The sequence below is a fragment of the Eulemur rufifrons genome, chromosome 4 (assembly GCF_041146395.1).
Source record: "Eulemur rufifrons isolate Redbay chromosome 4, OSU_ERuf_1, whole genome shotgun sequence".
In the NCBI taxonomy this organism is placed as follows: Eukaryota; Metazoa; Chordata; class Mammalia; order Primates; family Lemuridae; genus Eulemur; species Eulemur rufifrons.
The window spans coordinates 64008577-64027069 of record NC_090986.1 but is presented as its reverse complement, the minus strand read 5'-3'; the positions used below and the strand labels follow the sequence as shown (position 1 = coordinate 64027069).

Here is an 18493-nt window from a genome sequence, read left to right as displayed (position 1 = left end):
TTCCCCATGTGCCAGGGAGGCAAGCGTTTCTTTCCCCTGCTCTCCAATCAGTGCCTATTGGTGGTTTCCTGAATGCCTGGAGGGAAGGTTTTATTACCCCTACAGTGTGCCCTTGTCCTGAAACTGTGTGAGCGTGTGTGCTGGAGGGGGTGGCTGTCAGTCTTCATCGGCAGCGAATCTCCCCCTGGAACACATGTAGACACAGGCGCTGCCCAGGATGAGCAAGGCCAGCACAGTGTGACTGAACACCAGGACCCCTACCGCAAAGAGGTACAGGGTTTTGTCACAGTAACCCTGAGGGTGCTGGAAAGGGGGAATGAAATGAGGCAGGTACACAGAAAAGACCCAATAATTGCCCAGGATGAACCAGAGGAAGAGGAAGAGACTGAGGATGAGGTGGATGTAGTACTTGTGCGCATTCCGCCTCCAGGGGTACTCATCGTCATCATCATCGTCGATCACCACGGCCTTGGACAGAAGCCGCCTCATCCTGGTGGAGTCATACAGAAGGAGAGACACCTGGGTCGTGGCAGGGGGTGAGGGTCACAGGGCAGAGCCGCGGGGGGCGCCAGTGGGAAGAGAGAGAGAGATGTTAGTTAGAAATGCCACGAAGCAGCGAAATTAAATTTGAAGAATTAGAATTAGAACTGGCAAGGCTGAAGGCATAAATCCATAGTCAGCATCCTCGGTGGCATTTTCCTTTTAGATGTGTGCCTTGGCTTGGACAAGGGCTTAGTTGATGCAACTCATCTCTGCAGCGAGGTTCAGACCACCTTTCCCGTGTATTGTGCTGGCACATTGCACCCCACATGGTATTATAAAAATGATACCTGGTTTTGATACCAGAAGACCTCTAAATATGCTCCTCCATCTTGTGAGGAACCCCCAGCAGACTTCCCCCCGATATTTCCAGGCCACTTCAAAGGCCTGGCACAATACCTGACTCCAGGTACTGTCAGCTCTTTCCTCTCTGTCCCCGGCCCTGCCTCTGCCCCGCCTGCTTTCTCTTCTCTTGGGCGTTTCCACCACTCCCCATCTCAGGCACCTGGGGTTCCCTAGTGGGGCCATGGAGTGGAAATGTTGTCCCTCCTGTTCTCATGTGCCTTTCAAGTCAAGAGCACAGGCCCTCGTCCTGTGAGCCATACTCCTGGGGGACAAAGACCATCTGGGCCTCTGGTGGATGGTCCCTGACTCCAGCCTGACACTCCTTTGAAATTCTGCTCCCATTTGGTTACACAAAACACCACCGTTCCCATCCAGCTCTGACTGGCCTCAGATGCCTTTGCTGCAGGGGAACACGTTTTCCTCCGAGAAAGCAGCCGTGGGAGAAGGCGGGTGGTCCTTGCTAAGGCATCCCACCGCAGTTCCCTGTCTTCTGTCTAGCAACTGGACCTGTGATTCCTTTTGCAAACCCAGCCTGAGTATCTTCCAGGCTACCCACCTCTCCTACGGCCAGCCTCATGGCACCCCTAACCCTCATGGCAGGGCTTTAGAAAGAGCCCTTTGGCGACGGAGAGCATGGTGGGTTGGCGAGGGGCGAGAGCCCGAGCTGGGGTGCAGTGGGAGGGAGAGGCGGAGCAGATTGACTGCCCAACCCCAGTGAGGCCGACATGGAGAGAGCTGGGGGCAGAGGAGGCCAAACTGTGCCTGGCGGGGATGGGAGGTGGTGGTGGGGGTGGGTGGGAGGTGGTGGTGATGACTTCAGGTTTGGACTAGTTCCAGATGGAAATTCTGGATGGAAATGCAAGTGCTGGGGGCCCACAGGGGGCGGAGTCAGAGCCTGGAGGCCAACAGAGAGGTGAGGGCTCCCCAGGGAGACACGGAGGATTTACTGCGTAGAGGCCACAGTGACAGTGACGCTGGGAACAGATGCTGTATAAAAGGACCCCCGGTGCCAGGTGAAGTGCTTAATATACATTATCTCAACTAATTCTCGAAGCAGTCTGAGACGAGAGGTATTAAACAAATACAGGCATGGGAGGACCACAACTGGAGCCATCAGGCCAAAATGTCAACAGCGATTTTCTCTAGTGGTGGAATTTACAGGTGATTTTGATTTTCCTCTTTGTGCTAATCGGTATTCTTTTATTTTCCACAATGGCGAGTTGTTACTTCTGAAAAGATAACGACACCTGAGGAAAGGGTTAGTTCAGCACTTGGCTGTGTGGTCTGCTTTAGCTCATGTGAACCTTGAGCTGCGTGTTATCATCTGTGTTGCCCAAATGAGGAAACTGAGGCTCAGAGAAGTTAAGTGGCTTCATCCAGGTCCACAGTAAGTAAGAGGATGAGATGGGCATTGGTCCATACCTCCCTGATCACTGTCTACACCACACTACACTGATAATTAAATTGGAGGACATGAAAGTGGAGGTGTCTCTCCAATGTGGTCTAACTGCCCAGGTTTTCCAGGAATAAGGCCTGCAGCCTGGCTGGGAAGCAGAACACTCCCACGAGAAAAGGCAAGTAAGAGCTTGGAGGAGTTCAGAGCGCCACACTCCTAGAGCTGACGCATCCAGGGAGGGCTTCCTGGCAGAGGGGGCATACTCCGGAGCCCTGTGCGCAGGGAGAGGTGGGTGGGGCCTCTTCCAAGGGGGACTGTGAGGTCAGGTTGAACACCAGCCCGGCCATTCCCTCATCCGAGCCGGAACCCGGAGTCCAGCTCAGGTTTCTGTCACTCAGACCCATCTCCCTTCCTTGCAGGGCCCACTCCTGGGGGAATCCCCCACCCACCATGTGTCCGCAGGTCTGGCTGCCCTCCCGGGACTGGTTTTCGGGCACCGTGACAGGACTGTGTAGCCGTCACCACTGAGAGGGGGATGGGAGATGGGGGAGTGTGGAGTAGAGAATGGTCACTAAACCAGTGTTTCGGAAACTTGCTTTTAACATGGCTCCCAGTAACAGATACATTCTACATCAGGGCCCGGTAACTGGGTGACTTCGTGTCCTTGTTGGCTCAGAGAAGCCCTGCTCTATGCTGCTGTCCTGGCACAATGATTATTAGAGCCCCTTGTACTCTGAAAAGTGTCCCAGTGTGCATGATAAATTATACGGTCAACTCACCCAACACTACATGTATACAAATACAAGTATCACACAATACTTACTAGGCACTCTAATTTTCTATATTATTTTTTAAAAAGTAGATCACAACCTCCTACATTCATTTCATGATCTTCTAATGGATCATGACCCTCAGTTCTTTTTGATAACACCAGGAAATATCTACTCACTTCCCTTCGGTTTTCTTTGTAAAACGCAACACTGGGATGCCATGTGATGCATTTCACGAAGGATGCTGGGACTCCATGTGCAGGTTCTGAGGTTAAATGCAAAGTGTCATCACCACAAGTAAACTCCTGCCTCTGGGGACTCCCTGAACCTGTCTGCCACTGCTCTATAATGGTTTTGGACTCACTGTGTATTACATTGCTATGATGAGCACAGAAATTTAATTTGGCTTCAAACAGTTTTAGATTGCCAGGGGGGAAAAAAATCAATGCTGTTTATTAGGGCCCTCATTTATTCATTAACATAAATTACCTTTGGGTTCTGGGCTGGCTTTCATAAAAGAAGAGTTTGCTGTTATTAAGAGGAGAGACCCCGTGGACAGTGACATCTCTAAAGAAAAGTTCCACTCCGTCAAGTCTAGTGAGAGAGGGTGGGGCAGAGGTAATTACTGCCGAAGACTCTGCCCTTGTTTTGAGCATCTCTATGGTGCTCAAACCATCAGAGCCTTCCCCTGACACCGTGGGAGCTGCGGGGGAAAATGCAGCCCTGTTGAGCCAAGAGCCTTTGGGTTTCCTTGGAGCTAAACAGAGTCCCTGGTGGATTGCACAGGGATGTTGTTATGGGGACCGTGTGTATTTGTACATTCCAGAACATTGCTCACCAGCTGCTGTCAGGAGATGAGGAAGTAACAGGGAAGTAACCCCAGGCAAAAGGCTCCAAGGGTTTGCCCCAAATCAGACATTTCCCAAGACAGAAGTGAGCTTGTGGCTACCAATTGCATAAGAGAGTGGCAGTTTTTAAGACGTTCCTTTGATGTCTTAGATCAATAGCATGACCAACGCCACTGGCCAGCATCTTCTGAAGGACCCCAGCACCAGAAAGGAGCTGGCAAAGAAATGGGACAGTGGGTCCCAGTGAAATTTCATATGCGGTGCTCTGGCTTCTGTTTTCTCTTGCATGATTGCTTTGTTTTTAGAAAACCATTTTGAAAAACAGATGCTTGTGTTTTCTAGCTTTTGATGCAGGCAGCTGTGAGGTGGGCTCGGATGGTGGGAAGAGTCATTGATACGTGGAGCTTGGCCTAAGGTACTTTTGGTAGGTGTGGCATTTCCGTGGGCCTGGGATTTTGGAACCTCAACTTCAGGCTAGCCTGACCCTGCTATTTCTTCTTCAGTTGCTTTTCCTGTTTAAAAAGATGTCAGTACAACCCATGAGCAAATCAGCTGTACATCTTCAGAGTCCCAGAGAAGCACCCGTACCCCCAGACATAAGGGTTTCACAGTTGATTGATAACTGCAGCCAATTATTCTATGGTCGTCAACTGAGAACTAGGAGGTACGGTAAAAATATGAACTGCTAAATCAAACACATTTTAATCAATGTCAACTCTCCTGCACCCACAGGAAACTTTTCTTAAAACAAGCACAGAGAAAGGCCATGAATTCACTGGGCGAATTCAACGGTATAACTGGCAGCCAGGGACTCCTGTGCATCAACTCCTGTTAGACTAAAAGCCACAACCTTACCCGTGGGACTCTGCAGCAGGAAGGAAGCTCTTGCAAAGATGCACAGCCCTGGGTGAATGCCCTGCATCTGGAAAAATCCATGTCTCTGAAGCCAGTCACTTTAACAACCATGCTTAGGGGGAAGTTGTTCTGGCTCCCATGTGAGTAGCAAACAATTAACAGATGCGTTCCACGGTGCTTGCAAGTTAAGTTTCTACAAGGACTGTTACTGCAAGCTGAGTACCTGTAGGAAAAATGGTAGACCTTCTCCTTTCAAAATCCAAATTTCCTGCCCATAAGCAGAAACACAGAGCTTTTAAAGGGAGTGCCCTCGGTTCTGGGCTATCGTGGTTAAGTATTCTCATCTTCCCTTCTCTGCCAAAGACAAAGCCCTATCTCTGCCCACCTGGGGGGCTGGCACCGGCCTGGGATAAGAACAAAAGACAATGGCCTGAGGCCGGGATGCAGGTTTTAGTTCTCAGAAAGGAGTGCAGGATGTTTTAAAGACACAGAAAATATTTTTGCCCTTTTTTCAGGCCATTCTCTCTGTTAGTATTCCCCCCTCTCAATTTTATGCTTCCATATGTATGGGAGGAGGGGTGACTACTCTGTTACAGGCCTATAAACAACAGATAAATATACTTTACCTTTAAGGTTCCAACGATCCCGCCCACTAGCAAATATAAAGGAATGAGGGGCTGTATAGGGCAGTCCTCCAAAAACTTCATTCCTACACAGGGCAAACAGAGAGGCTTGAGAGCAATGCATTTAAGTGCACAGAGCCTGGTTATGAAAATGGGTGAAACATCTACAAAAGCCAAAATCTTAGTCATGCCAAGTACGTGCATCACTGCCAACCTGCTCCCCAGATGCTCAGAGGACTGACACAGCAGAGCCCACGGGCAGCAGAAGGGTGGCAAGTACACCATCAGACGGCAGGGACCAGGGGTCACTGCACCTTTGTCTGGGCATTAACGGGCCATGGGCTGTACTCTGCTTTTATGAAAAGCCAACGTATGACAGTTCATGTTTTCAAGGATTCAGGATTCAAACAATCCCTTTAAATGTACAGTTTCCTTGATATGTTTAAAAGAAGACTCTATTTGTGGGTCCTGTTTCCAAAATGCATCCCCTGGGTAAAGTGAGGCTCTCACTTACCCTGCTTCCAGGGGCCAGGTAGCAGGGAGGGGCCGGCAGAGAGCTCTTCCTCCTTGTGCAGCGAACCGCTGCTATTTTATTCATAGTCACTGTACCATCACCACCGGCCATTTCACTTGCCAGACCCCAGGCTGGGAAACCTGTGTGTGCTGACGTATCCTTAGCAACCAGATATACTACCAGAGCCGGCTTAGACCCCCACCCTGTATTTATTTGTTTATTTTTTGTAGAGACAGGGTCTCACTATGTTGCCCAGGCTGGCCTTGAACTCCTGGGCTCGAGGCGATCCTCCTGCTCGGCTTCCCTAGTAGCTGGGATTACAGGCATGAACCACCATGCCTGGCTTTCCCTACATTTTCTTAATGGTAAGTTTTCTTCCTAGAGCAATACTTTCTCCACTTTTCTCAGGTCTTTATCTTCTAGGCCTATTATTAACCAATGATATGATGCTCAAACGGCCAGGCTCCCGATAGCTTCTCACACACATCTGTGCTGTGCGGAGACACTGACGGCTCAGCCTGTGCCCCCACATCCCCCGCCCCCTTGTGGGACGCAGGGCTGAGTGACAGTTCTGAACAATGGGCTGTGGGACACTGTGGGGCCAAAGCATTAAGATCCTTGGTTTTCTTCCCCTGCTTTAGCCACCTGGAAGCCAAGGGTTGAGATGGTTAGTTCTCAAGATTGAGTCAACCTGGAGTATTAAGTCATCCCATTGCCTGGGGGAGGCCCCTGGATCTTGGAGAGGCCCCAGGTCCGCACGGCATTTGTGTAAGCAAGAAACAAACCTTTATAGAGCTAAGCCACTGAGATTCCAGGGTTAACTTGTGACTGCAGCACAGTTAGGTTACTCTGACTAATACTAACACACTGGTCAACAGGGCCCAAAAAGGGAATTCTCACTGCAGAACCGAAGTCTCCTGTTTAAATGGCATTTAAACTCTTAGCTTTGATTTGACATTTTATTCCCCACAAGCGCCTTGATACTTAAGCAGAGGAAATAAACCATTTTTTTTATGACTACACTATATTCTGTTGAAATTAACAAAAATTTGTAGGCATGCAGACAGCCATAACAAGTCAAATCCGCACGTTGATCCCATCGTCAACCTAGCTAGAGGCTTGCTTTCGAGCTGTCTCTGATGTTTAGCTGCATCCGTTATTAGATGGACACGCTTCCCAAGTCTCAGCACAACCTTTTCACGCGAAGACCTTTAAGAACTCGATGCCAAATTTCTTGGGTAGGAACTGCCTTTCAATTCAAAACCCAGCTGTGAAATGAACATTGAGTAATGACTTATATAGCTGCTCATTCCTAATGAATAAAAACAGCTGCTGTTCACAGGAGAGTCAATCAGTGCACAGATGGCTTTAAAAGATCCTAATAAATTTAATAAAAGCCGTCTTTTCCCTGTGTTCTTCACATATTGCTTAGGACCTATCTGAGCTCTAGATTTTCTTTCTGTCTGATCTGTAGTGTCACAATTATTCCTTTTGGCTTTAGAACTCTCTCCCCAATGCAGTTGATAACAGCTACCAGATGTAGCAGGGGGTTTTTTGTTGTTGTTGTTACATTTATTATTGTGATAAAATAGCTAAGAGAAAAAAATTGTCATTTTAACCATTTTAAATGTACAATTCGGTGGCATTTATTACATTCGTCATCTTGTACAGCCATCACCACTATTGATTTCCAAAATATTTCATCCCCCAAAACACAAACTCTATAACCAATATTGCTCTATAAACAATAACTTCCCAATACTCCCTTTCTGCAGTGGGTGTAGTGATTTTAGTGAAATGTCTGTGGGAATTGGGCTTGTGGGATCATCTCATTTAAGCAACCTTGTCGATGAGTGAATCGTTCCAGTTAAGTTCATTTGCCAGATTATAAACCACAGGCTCCAAAGCCTAAGCTCCTTACTCTACAGATTTTGCATACCACACTCTGAAGGGTACTCCTGACTTCCTAAGCAGGGTATACTCACTATCTTGTAAACTCTTCTGGAAAGAGCAAAGCCATCTAATAAATGTTAATTTTTGAACTGTACTGTAATAATGACAGCTTCAGGACCTGCTGAAGTGGTTCAGTTGTTTGCTCTTACACTAACCAATCCCAGACTACTCTGCTGTTTGAGTTCTCTGCAGACTTCAAAATTTTTTTCTTATCCTTTTATTTCCTGTCAGGCTGTCAGCTTCCATGTCTTACAGATGTAAGGGTACTGTTTTAGTTTTTTAGTATTGTTGCTTTTTTGGAAGGTGGTGAGATTCACATAACATAAAATTAACCATTTTAGTTTAGGCATGGCGGCTCACACTTGTAATCCTAGCACTTTGGGAGGCTGAGGTGGGAGGACTACTTGAGGTCAGGAGTTCAAGACCAGCCTGGGCAATATAGCGAGATCCCTGTCTCTACACAAAAATTAAAAAATAAAAAATTATCTGGCCCTGGTGGCATGTGCCTGTAGTCCCAGTTACTCCGGAGGCTGAAGTGGGAGGATTACTCTATCTTAAATTAAAAAAAAAAATTAACCATTTTAAAGTGAAGAATTCAGTGGTAGTTATCATATTCACAATGTTGTATAACCCCTACCTCTATCTAGCTCTAAAATATTTTCATCACTCCAGAAGGAAACCCCATATCCATTAAGCAATTAGGGTACTGGTTTTGTTGTTATTGCTGCTGTTATTGTTTTGCAACAACTCTATGCTCTTCGAATTTCTGCTCCGATGTGCTGTGAGCTTGACGTAGAGCACCCGGCCTGCTGGGCCTCTGAGTAAACAGGGGTGGCTGGGTTCTGCACGCAGAGCTCAGGGGCCCCCATTAGCAATGTTCAGGGGTGTGAGATTAATTCCACTGACAGGTGAAGATGATTTTTAGCTATTCAGGGAGCTTCCCCCATCCCATCTCTCCCCACACCTCCCTTCTTCTTCACACTTCTGGATTATGAGGTTGTTTAAATTATGTGATTTAGGGAAGTATTTATTCATTCATTTAGCAAAAAAAAAAAAAAAAACTGCATAGAGTGCCCACACGTCACCCTAGCACGAGATGCATCTTTCATACTGCTCACGACAGGCTTCCACGTGGGAACACAGGCTCTGGGAAGGGATCCTGAGAAACCTCTAGCCCAGTGGCTCCCAAACCTGGGCTAGAGGGATCGGAATCATCCGGGGACAGATTTTAAAAAGCAGATGTCTGTCTTTACCCAGACATACCGTATCAGTATTTCCCAACGTGGAGCACAGGAATCTGTATTTTTTAAAGGCTCGCCAAGTCATTCTGAGATGGCAAGTAGGTGTTTGGGGATGATCATTCTGGCCGGTTCTTAAGCACACACTTTCTGTTTAAAACTTAAGTGCGTGGACCCACACCTGGCCCGGCTGACCCGTGGCGTGCAGCAGCTCAGCAACCAGCTCACCTGTGAAGGCCATGGACAGCGGCAGGGCCAGGAAGGCGAAGAGTGCACAAACGAAGCAGGCTGCAAGGAGAAGAAGGAGCAGGCGCTGGATTAGAAACACAGACCCTTTCATTTCCTCTTCTTTGCAGTTTACTGACGCATCCCGGGAAACCTGACCTTCTCTCCTGTGGTGAGCGAGCAGACTGGAGGAGAAGGTCACTGCTTGCCCGGGGCTCCCTCACGGTGGGTGCAAGCCAACACTTGCATTTCTCAGAGAGCAGAACATGCTAAGGCCCAGATTTCCTGCACGACCTCTCTGAGTCTGACAGCTCTGAGAAAAGGAGTTTATAAACGGTGCTCTGCCCGTGCCAGGATGCCAGGAGCCTCCGGCATCACCGAGCCAGGCAGGATCAACCCTGTGCTTCCTGGGAGCCTGTACCCAGGCCAGATGGCTGTTCCCTAGATAAATTTCACTCACAACTCACTTTATCACTCAAAGAATTTGCCTCATGAAATCTTCTTCCCTTTCCATTGATTTGGTTGTACATTCCACAGCATGTGATACTAGGTGGTCTCCTGAACGTCTTACTGACACACAGTATAATAGAGCTCTGAACAGACCCTCCATGCCCATCTTGACCTTCACCTCCAGGAGATGCGCAGGGGGCAGGCAGATAGAGCGATTTGACCCCATGCCCGCTCCCCCGTCAAACCAGCCTTGTGTGAATTCAGGCGTGCAACCTGTGCAGGCACTCGGCCCCGCCCTTAGGAGGACCCAGCGTCTGATGTGATGCTCTTCTGGTGCCCTCTTGCAAATCTAAGTGATTTCATCTTTGAACTTGAGTTCCGTGAGTGCAGCCCGCTGCGGCAGTGAAGCATGCGTGTCAGCAGAGGGACCCGCACGATGCTCGCGTCTGCCGCTCCCCGCCGCCACATTTGCACACTGCGTCGGTGGATGCCGGTGGGCCTGTGACGCGTGGGAGGGGACTCGGCGCTGCTGAAAGCCAGCACGAGGCAAGCTGCTGCGTCTTCGACTGAGTAAGCGGGCGCTGACAGCCCTGAGAGGCACGTTTGCCTGTGAACCAGCACTCGCTGCAGGTGCAGACAGAAGGCGATGGCGTGCCAAGAAACACGAACAACCAAGGAGCCCCATCATCTCCTTTCTGACTCATGTTACTTCCCTGCATTTCGTGACGTGGAAGGAAGGGAAAGATAGAGCAGTCCATACCTCCTTTTCTTTGTAGACCTTTCTAATCATCAGTAAGCAGAAGGTAGAGAGCGTGGGGAGACTGTGCCCATATCAAGAAGCAAAATGAAGACAATTGAGATAGTTTTGTGCAGTGGTTCCACCGTTTTGGTAAAAACAAATACACATATAAGAGCTATGAAACACAAATTGTGCCATTTCCGTGACTCCACATACAAGTTAAATGCTATTATGGTTGCATTTAAAAATGGCATTATATAACATTAAGATAAATGGTAAAATTTATGCTAATAATTAAAAATTATAATTTCCTCTTACTTAAAAGTGATGTTAAATAGCACATAAAAACACTGTAGCAGGTCAAAAGAAAGATTGCAGTAAAAAGGAAAAAGCTTATACTTTAGTACCTTGAACACGTGCTAGTTTCTTGCTCTTTGAACAAGGTGCTCCGCATTTTTGGTTTGTTCCAGGACCTGCAAATTATGTGGCAGGTCCTGTTGGTTGCGGGTGACACAGTGCTGCTGGCAGGTGTGGCGAATTAAAGAGAAAATTTCAGTTAATTTAGCTACATCTGTTTAATTTAGAGTAGGGGTCAAGGAAGGAATTTCTTATTGGTAAAGGATAGAAAACCAAGGAGCTGTTGAATTTCATTTCCTATTTCTGACCTTGGAGCTTGTTACAAACATGAGAAAAAGCGATTGGCATCCCGGAAAAGCCTTCACTGTGTGGCAAGCTTGGGGCAGATGGTGCCACCTGGCCACATGTGTAATTCAGGTGTTGAGTGACACAGAGACGTGGAGCAGCCACCTGCGGAGGTACCTGCCACCCAAGCCTCCTGCTGAAGAGTGACAGTATTCTGCCACCCTGGACTATGCCACTTTGGCATAAAGACTATTTTGAGTTAAAGACACTTAAGAAAAATAGCCAGTGCAAGAAGAGCACCCTGACCCTCCCTTTCTTCTTCTTGAAAGTGGGAAATAAAACCCCCACATAGAAGCTGTTCTCCCTAAAGGAAAGTAACATTCTTATATCAAGGATGGGAAATTGGGACCAAGAGAAATCTGTACAAATGGATCTTGTCGAAATCACTCTTATCTCCCTTTAGCCTCCCCACAGAGCTGGCGATTACTTTCCCACAGTTTCCTGTCTTTGTTCAGCCTAGTATAAAAGCATTCAGGTTTTGCCACTGCTTTGGGTCTTCATTCCTTATGAAGACTCACATGTCATGTAAAACTTGTGTTAAATAAATCAAATCCCTGTCCTCAGGCTAAGCCCCGGCTTCATTAGCGTCAGCCCCTCTGGGTCGTCACAGTCGAGGTCTAATACGGCTCAGTCTCACTCCCTAAACCTCAGAGCCATGATTCTCAGAGTCTTGGTGGCCACTCTATGCTTAACAGACTGGAGAAGCTACAACCAGGGCCTGGGAATCTGCATTTGAAGCAACTCCCAGGTGATCATGAAGTAGCCACCTTTTTGTAAGCGGGGATGGAGACTCTTCAGAGTCCTCCTAGAGCCTGTTTGCTCGGGACAGAGTGAGGCGCTGGGGCTGGGCTCCGCTGCGGGACCCACCTGGATGGAAGTCACGGGCAGTTCACAGCACTAGAGCTTCTTTACCACTCAGTCCTAATAAGGACACCAAGCCGCAGCCAGGGATCGGGGATCCCACCTCTCCCTGGCCCCTGCCTGCTGGGGCATCTAGTTGCATTGTCCAGCCCTTGGTCACTGGAGCTCTCTGGAACAGACGCTGAGTTTCCTGGTGATGCTGCTGTTTCCACAACGGCAGTTTGACAGCATGGCCACCACTAGTTAAAAGTGCTCTGCCTTCGAATTTATTAAGCACTGATTCCAGTGCAACTCAGAGCGCCACATTCTGGCTTCTGATAAAATGAAAGTTTCTACCTATAAAGTCAGTTTGAAAGAGCTGAGTGAAAGAACTAAATCAACTGAGGGCCCCGAGGGAGAAAATACTTCAGCAATCGTGGGAGGATATTAGAATCAGAACATTGGAGCCAAATCATTCTTTATGCCAAGAACACAGTTTAACTGATGCTGGACTTCGTGAAAGTTGCAAAAAGACAGAATGTTGGGAAGGGCGCCCTCCTGAGGACGGCTTGTGTATTACCGGCTCAGGACTCGCTTGCATCTGGAAGTGGATTTAATGGTGGGCGGCTCTCACCATTGCTGGTGGCAGCTGCCCTATCAGAGGTACAGGCATATTAGCAGGTGTTAATAGGTAGCCAGCAGCATTAAAAGCATTTTAAACGGGTAATGTCAGTAGGAAGAGTGAGGAGCTTTGGGGTGAGTTTGCTCTCCAGAATCTGTTTCCTATCAATGGCAAGTGTGTTCCTGATCCTTTGCTTAAATAGTTAAGCGCAGACACTGAGACCAGGACTCTGTAGTTTTTCTCTGCAACCTCACCTTTCGGGGCTTCCATGGAGCTGCCAAAAGCCCAGGAGGCAACTGGCAAACAGTACGTGAGGATAAACTCGAGCTAAACTCCTCTCTGCACTTCCCTGTGTCTGGGTGGCGACAGGGCACTCTGTCCTCTCCTGCTACATCCAGCAGTTCTGTCTCTGCCTCGTGTTGCCCACCCACCCCTCTTCCCAACCCCTGGACCCAGCACCCTGCGTCGCCCCGTTCCACAGCCTCCTGCCACTCCGCAGGGAGCTTGGTCAGCAGCAATTGGTATGAGATGGTATTTTTTTTTTTAAGCACCTAATCTACTTTATAGATTTTAGGAACAAACTTCTCTATAGATAGTCATCTATTCATTCCTGCATTCAATAAAGGTTGGGGAGCTGCAAAATGAGCATGAGCCTCAGCAACACAGACTTCACAATCCCATAAGGGGCATGAGATGTGTACCCAAGGGGCAGCACAGGTCGGTGTGGGGAAGGGCCCAGCAGAGGTGCACGAGGCAGGGAGGGAGCCAGAGAGGGGAGTCCTGAGGGAATCAAGGAGAGGCTGAAGGAGAAACGACGTTGGCACTGTCTGGATGGATGGGTGGGATTTCTACAGGCTGAATTGTAGGGACATGGTGTTTCAGTCAAAGGGAAAAACCTAGAGGAGATAAAGGATTTGAGGAAGAGAAGCTGAGTGGCGAGTCATCACCCTGAGCCGGGTGTAGGCGACCCACGACAGAGAAATGAGAGATGAGGTGGGAGCTAGACGTTGAGACTAGAGGGCGTTTCCGTGCTGTGGCAGGGTGTTTGGATTGTATTGGGAAGATAAGGAGAGCTGCAGGGCGTGGAGTTGGGAAGTGACATGATCAAAGTCGAACCTTTGGGAAGAGGCTGGGGCCAAAGGGGGTGGCGCTGGGGACACAGAGACCATGGAGGAGGCAGATCCGCAATTTAGCCCCAAGAGCAGTCTCGAGGCTCAGGCAGGGTCCCAGGCGCTGACCTGGTGTGGGAATGAAGAGAAAAAGGAGTAAAAAATGACTCACGTGCTGTGCTCGGGCGACAAGAATGGTGGAGCCATCGACAGAAGTGTGGGATGGAAAGCAGCAGGGCTTTGGGGAAAGGGCTTGTTTGGTTCAGAATTCACTGCATGTAACGTGCACGGTGAACGCACCAGAACCTGGGATTCCAGGGCTCCAGGAGTTTCTAAAACCACCTCCGTTGCCCACTTTCTTCACTTTCTAAAGGTTTTTGGTTACACCTGAGCAGGCTGAATTAGTAGGAAATACTGAGCCTCTCCTCAAACACTGGTGTTGCCAACTCTTTCCCTGATTCCTGAGAAGAGATGGAGACCTTGTGCTCCCTGGAGCCCAGTGAGAGCGACTCTGCGGGACTGTCCCAGGGAGAAGGGACGGGGGGAGGAGCAGCGGAGGGGAGCCCATGCCAACGGAGTTCTCCGACGAAACCTGTGGCCGTGGCTCCTTCCTTGCAGTGCCCAAAGGGAATTGCTACAAGGCGCACCTGGGGAGGGGACGCCCAGCCCCCAGGCTTGTAAAGACCCTGACATGCCAGGCTTGGCACCGGTGCTGGCCCAATAGCAAGGACAGGGTGTGCTGCTGTGCAGTGAGAGCAGAGAAGGGGGGGCCTTCGCGAGGTTAAGGGGGTGACTGAAGGGAGAGGGAAATCCCTCTCGCCTGGAAGAAGGGCACCTTTTCTTCCACCAAAAGCACCGTCTGTTCCTAAACTGTGTGTCCTTGAGGCCACCACTACTAGGAGGACACCTTTTTAAAAGTCGCACAAAGGGTCTGTAGAGGCTCCTAATGGCCTTGCCACAGAGCAGGAGCATCCCGTGCCCCAGACCCACAACAGAGGTGAACTCGATCCCCCCAACTCCCACACCTGAATCCTCTGGGACCCGCAATGCCCAGGCTTGACTCTCAAGTTACTCTGACAAGTGGGAGCTTGCAGTCGGAATAATTTTATTTAGAGCAGTTTTAAAGTTTTAAAAGTACATTAAAAAATTTTTTTAAATGCACTATTTCTCATTGCCAGAATTGTAGACTAAAACCCGCCACTCTCTATTCAGTATGCTGAGTTGCGTGAGCCTCTCTCATCTCTGAGGTGCTGCAAACACCACCCAGGGTCACGGCCCTGTCTTCCAGGCTTGGGTGGAAGGCCTCTCTCCCTGTGTCCCCCTGCAACCGGGCTCTAATCTGCTGCTGTCTCCACGTGGGGTTAAAGAGGGCTTCCTGGGACCCCCCTGACAGGCGCAATGACCTGGGATCACCACACTTGTCCATTTAATTGAGTTATCCTGTGAGGGCCGCAGGCCGCTGCACACACTGCACACGCATTCATCAACATTTCACTGCTGCCCAGGCATGGAAGTCACCCTCCAGGGCAGCGGCAGGTCGCAGGGAAGCAAATGTTCCGCAGCACAGAGACAGCTCGGCAGAGAGAACGTGCCAGATGGGGAGGCCGAGGGCCAGGGCTGCACAGTGGCCCAGGAGAGCTCCAGAAAGCTCCTCCAGGTGGCTCGCTGGGGTCTGAGGGCACGGAGACCACCCTGCTCCCTTGACGGACACCCAGATGGACGGGCCACTCCTCTGAGACCCCAACACTTAGCTAACTCCACATGTGGACAGGGACAGCCACAAATCAACCTAAGGGGATATCTGAAAATTGTTCTTAAAACATAACATTTTTCCCCCTGATTCTGTAAGTATGTAGATTTATAGGAAATGTGGAAGATGCAGAAAATCATACAGAAGAAAATTTAAAAGTCACTCGAAAGGAAAACACTATGGTATATGTGCACTAGATACATAAACACATGCATCTAGTGCACTATTTTATAAAGTTTGGGATCAGGCCAAAGAGGCCAATTTTTCCCAGCCTAAATCCTAAAAGGAACGCTAACTGTGAAAATTCTTAAATACTCGCAGAAGTATAGAGAGTAGTAGAACAAACATTCAGATACCTGCCCCTCAGGTTTTTGTCTGCATGGCTTTTCGTTTTGAGTTTTTAAACCTTGTGGTTGGAAATAATCCCAGCGTGCATTTCCTAAGTATAAAGGTGCCGTCTTACATAACCTCAGCACAGTGGCAGCTTCTCAAGTCTACACTGATACGATACCTTAATCTACCATCCATATTTCAACGTTGATGGCCTAATAAAGACCCTGGATCCAACGCAGGGTGAGGCATTGCATTTTGGTGTCACATCTCCTTTGCCCCTACTATGGTTGGAATGTGTCCCCTAAAGCTCATGTGTTGGAAACTTGACCCCCCGAAGCGGCAGCGCTGGGAGGTGGGGGCTAAAGAAAGGTGACTGGGCCACGGGGGCAGAGTGAGTCGATTGCTGCTGTCACCACGGGAGTGGGTTTGTTATAAAATGGGGAGTCCACCCCGTTTCTCTCTCTCTCTCTCTCTCTCTCTCTCTCTGTGTCCCCCATGTGATGATGCAGCAAGAAGGCCCTTGCCAGATGCTGACCCTCGATCTTGGACTTCCACCCTCCATAACCGTGAGCCAGTACCTTTCTGTTCGTTATAAGTTACCCAGTCTTTGGCAAGACAGCCCTCTGGACTGTAGAACATTTCCACAGCCATTCTCTATTTCCTATGATGTCGACATTTTTAAAGAATACAATCCTCTCTGTTCTTCATAACAGAACATTCCTCGCCTTGTGTTTGTCAGATGTCCCTTGTGTCTAGATTAAGGTTATGCGTTCTTGGCTGAGTTACTGCATAGGTGATGGCCATCTGTCCCTCGTTAGTGATGTTAATTTTAAACTCCGGTCAAAGTTTGGCCCAGTTTATCCACTGTGTAAGTATTTTTTTCTCCCTTGCAATAAAGAGTCTGCAGTTCAACTTTAAGACAATGCAAACATCCTGCTTATCATTAACGTTTCCTCTTAGACTTAGCATCTATTGAGGATCCTTGCCTGGTCCAGCCTTTATCTGAGGGGCAGGTGGGAGAAAGCAAAATCTGGGCAAAGAAACGAGTTTTCAAAGGTCCAGGGGACAAAGAGAACCTGGTGGTTTTAGGGAAGCGAAAATGTTTCGTCCAGCTGGATTTTCCAGAGAGAAGGGAAAGAAGAAGTGATATAAGAGATAAGCAGGACCCAGATCACAAAGGGAGATCTGAAGCTTCCATTCTGTTCTGCAGGAATGAGGAGTCGTCACGCAGCAAGAGACCTTGCTGGAGGATGCCGAGGGGACGGGGCAAGAGGCAGGAGAACAGTGAGGAGGCCTCGCCATCATCCAGCTGGAAGGTGGAGCTGTCCACAAAAGCAGGGAGATCTCCTTCAGGGATCTGTGGCTGGGGCAGGGCCACAACAGTCTTGTATCACCTTCAAGGGCATTTGAGGAATTAATCACCTAGACCAGTGGATTTACGATGCAGCCAGGAAACCTGCCCTTTCTGGGAAACCCTATTGCAATACTTCCTCTCTTGCCAACCTGGTGCTGCCGTCGGGGCTCTTGCATGAACAGGTGGGATGTGTATATGGGGTGTGAGAGTTACTTTCAGGAGGATACAGAGGAGCAGTATAGCCAATGGTGTCTCCTTTCCCCCTGGCAGTAAACCGACCTGTGTGTCTCCACCCAGCCGAGCATCAGAGTCTCCAGGCAGAGGCTCAGCACTGCCGCCCACTCTGGCTCCCACAGCGGTGCGTGTGCTCAGGGGTGAAGGGAGGTGGCCCTCAGAGCCATCCCTAAGATCAGTAAGTAACAAGTAGAAGGAAAAGGCAGCCAACAGAGGGCAGGGCACTGTCCACCCCATCTCTAGGCCAGGCCCCCCCTGAGCCAAGCGCAGACCTTCCACACGACTCCCTCTGGCTTTAGCTCATCATGTGATCCCAAAGTCCTACAAAACTAGGGCATTTCTTAGCACCGTGACTCACCATTGCTGGCGATTCTAGAAATGCACTGATGACACGCCTTCTCCAGACCTCCTGGCATCGTGCTTGCTTGCTGACAAAGTCCTGGAATCGAAAACAATTCATTAGAAAGGTTGGCAGAAGGATTTACTCAGCACCAACAAATACCTGTGTGTGTGTCAGCTGTGGCCTGCAGGGTGGCCTCAGTCAGCCTGGGAGTCTGGGCGCCAGTGTCAGCCCTGGTCTGCTTGCAGGTGTGGCCTTGTCAGTGGTTAGTGGGGCTGAAACAAACACCCCTTATTTCACAGAGGAGGGAACCAAGCTCAGAGAGGTTAAGGGGCTCACCCCGTGACACCCAGACCGGAAGACACAAGACCCGGAGGGGAGATACAAGCAGCTATCAGTCACTGAGCATGGCAGCACGCTGGGCATCGTGCTGGCTCTTTATGTACATTGCCTCATGTTCCATCCCACAATGATCCTCTCTGGGAAGTATTACTGACTCTATTTCACAGACGGAGCCTTGGAGACTCAGGTTAAGATTCACCCTAAAGCCAGAGCTGGCAACAGGCAGAGCCCAGATTTGACCGAGGTATGTTATGGATCTGGGTGTAGCTGCTGGAGCCCTTCTCACTTCCGGACACAGGTCTAGAGCTCCGCTCTCCAAGGGCCCGAGGTGGGGGCGGGGGCAGCCTGGACTCGACCGGAGCAGGCTGGGC

The 18493-nt window shown here is 49.3% G+C and overlaps 1 protein-coding gene across 1 annotated transcript; it reads right to left on the bottom strand.

The window, feature by feature from the left end:
- Positions 1-156: 156 nt before the first annotated feature.
- Positions 157-17856, bottom strand: TMEM272 (transmembrane protein 272). Its single transcript, XM_069467254.1, has 4 exons — positions 17799-17856; positions 9311-9370; positions 5381-5463; positions 157-519 (listed from the first exon to the last, which is right to left on the bottom strand). The coding sequence occupies exons 1-4, from the start codon at positions 17854-17856 to the stop codon at positions 157-159; spliced, it is 564 nt and encodes a 187-aa protein (XP_069323355.1).
- Between the last annotated feature and the right edge of the window lie 637 nt (positions 17857-18493).

What these genes read in the sequence shown, in the direction of transcription:
- TMEM272 (XM_069467254.1), bottom strand. Translation starts at nt 17,856, where the DNA reads ATGCCAGGAGGTCTGGAGAAGGCGTGTCATCAGTGCATTTCTAGAATC. An exon ending in TTCTAGAATCGCCAGCAATG is followed by an intron (nt 9,371 to 17,798) that starts GTGAGTCACGGT and finishes TTCTCCTTGCAG; the next exon opens with CCTGCTTCGTTTGTGCACTC. An exon ending in GCTGTCCATGGCCTTCACAG is followed by an intron (nt 5,464 to 9,310) that starts GTGAGCTGGTTG and finishes TGCCCTGTGTAG; the next exon opens with GAATGAAGTTTTTGGAGGAC.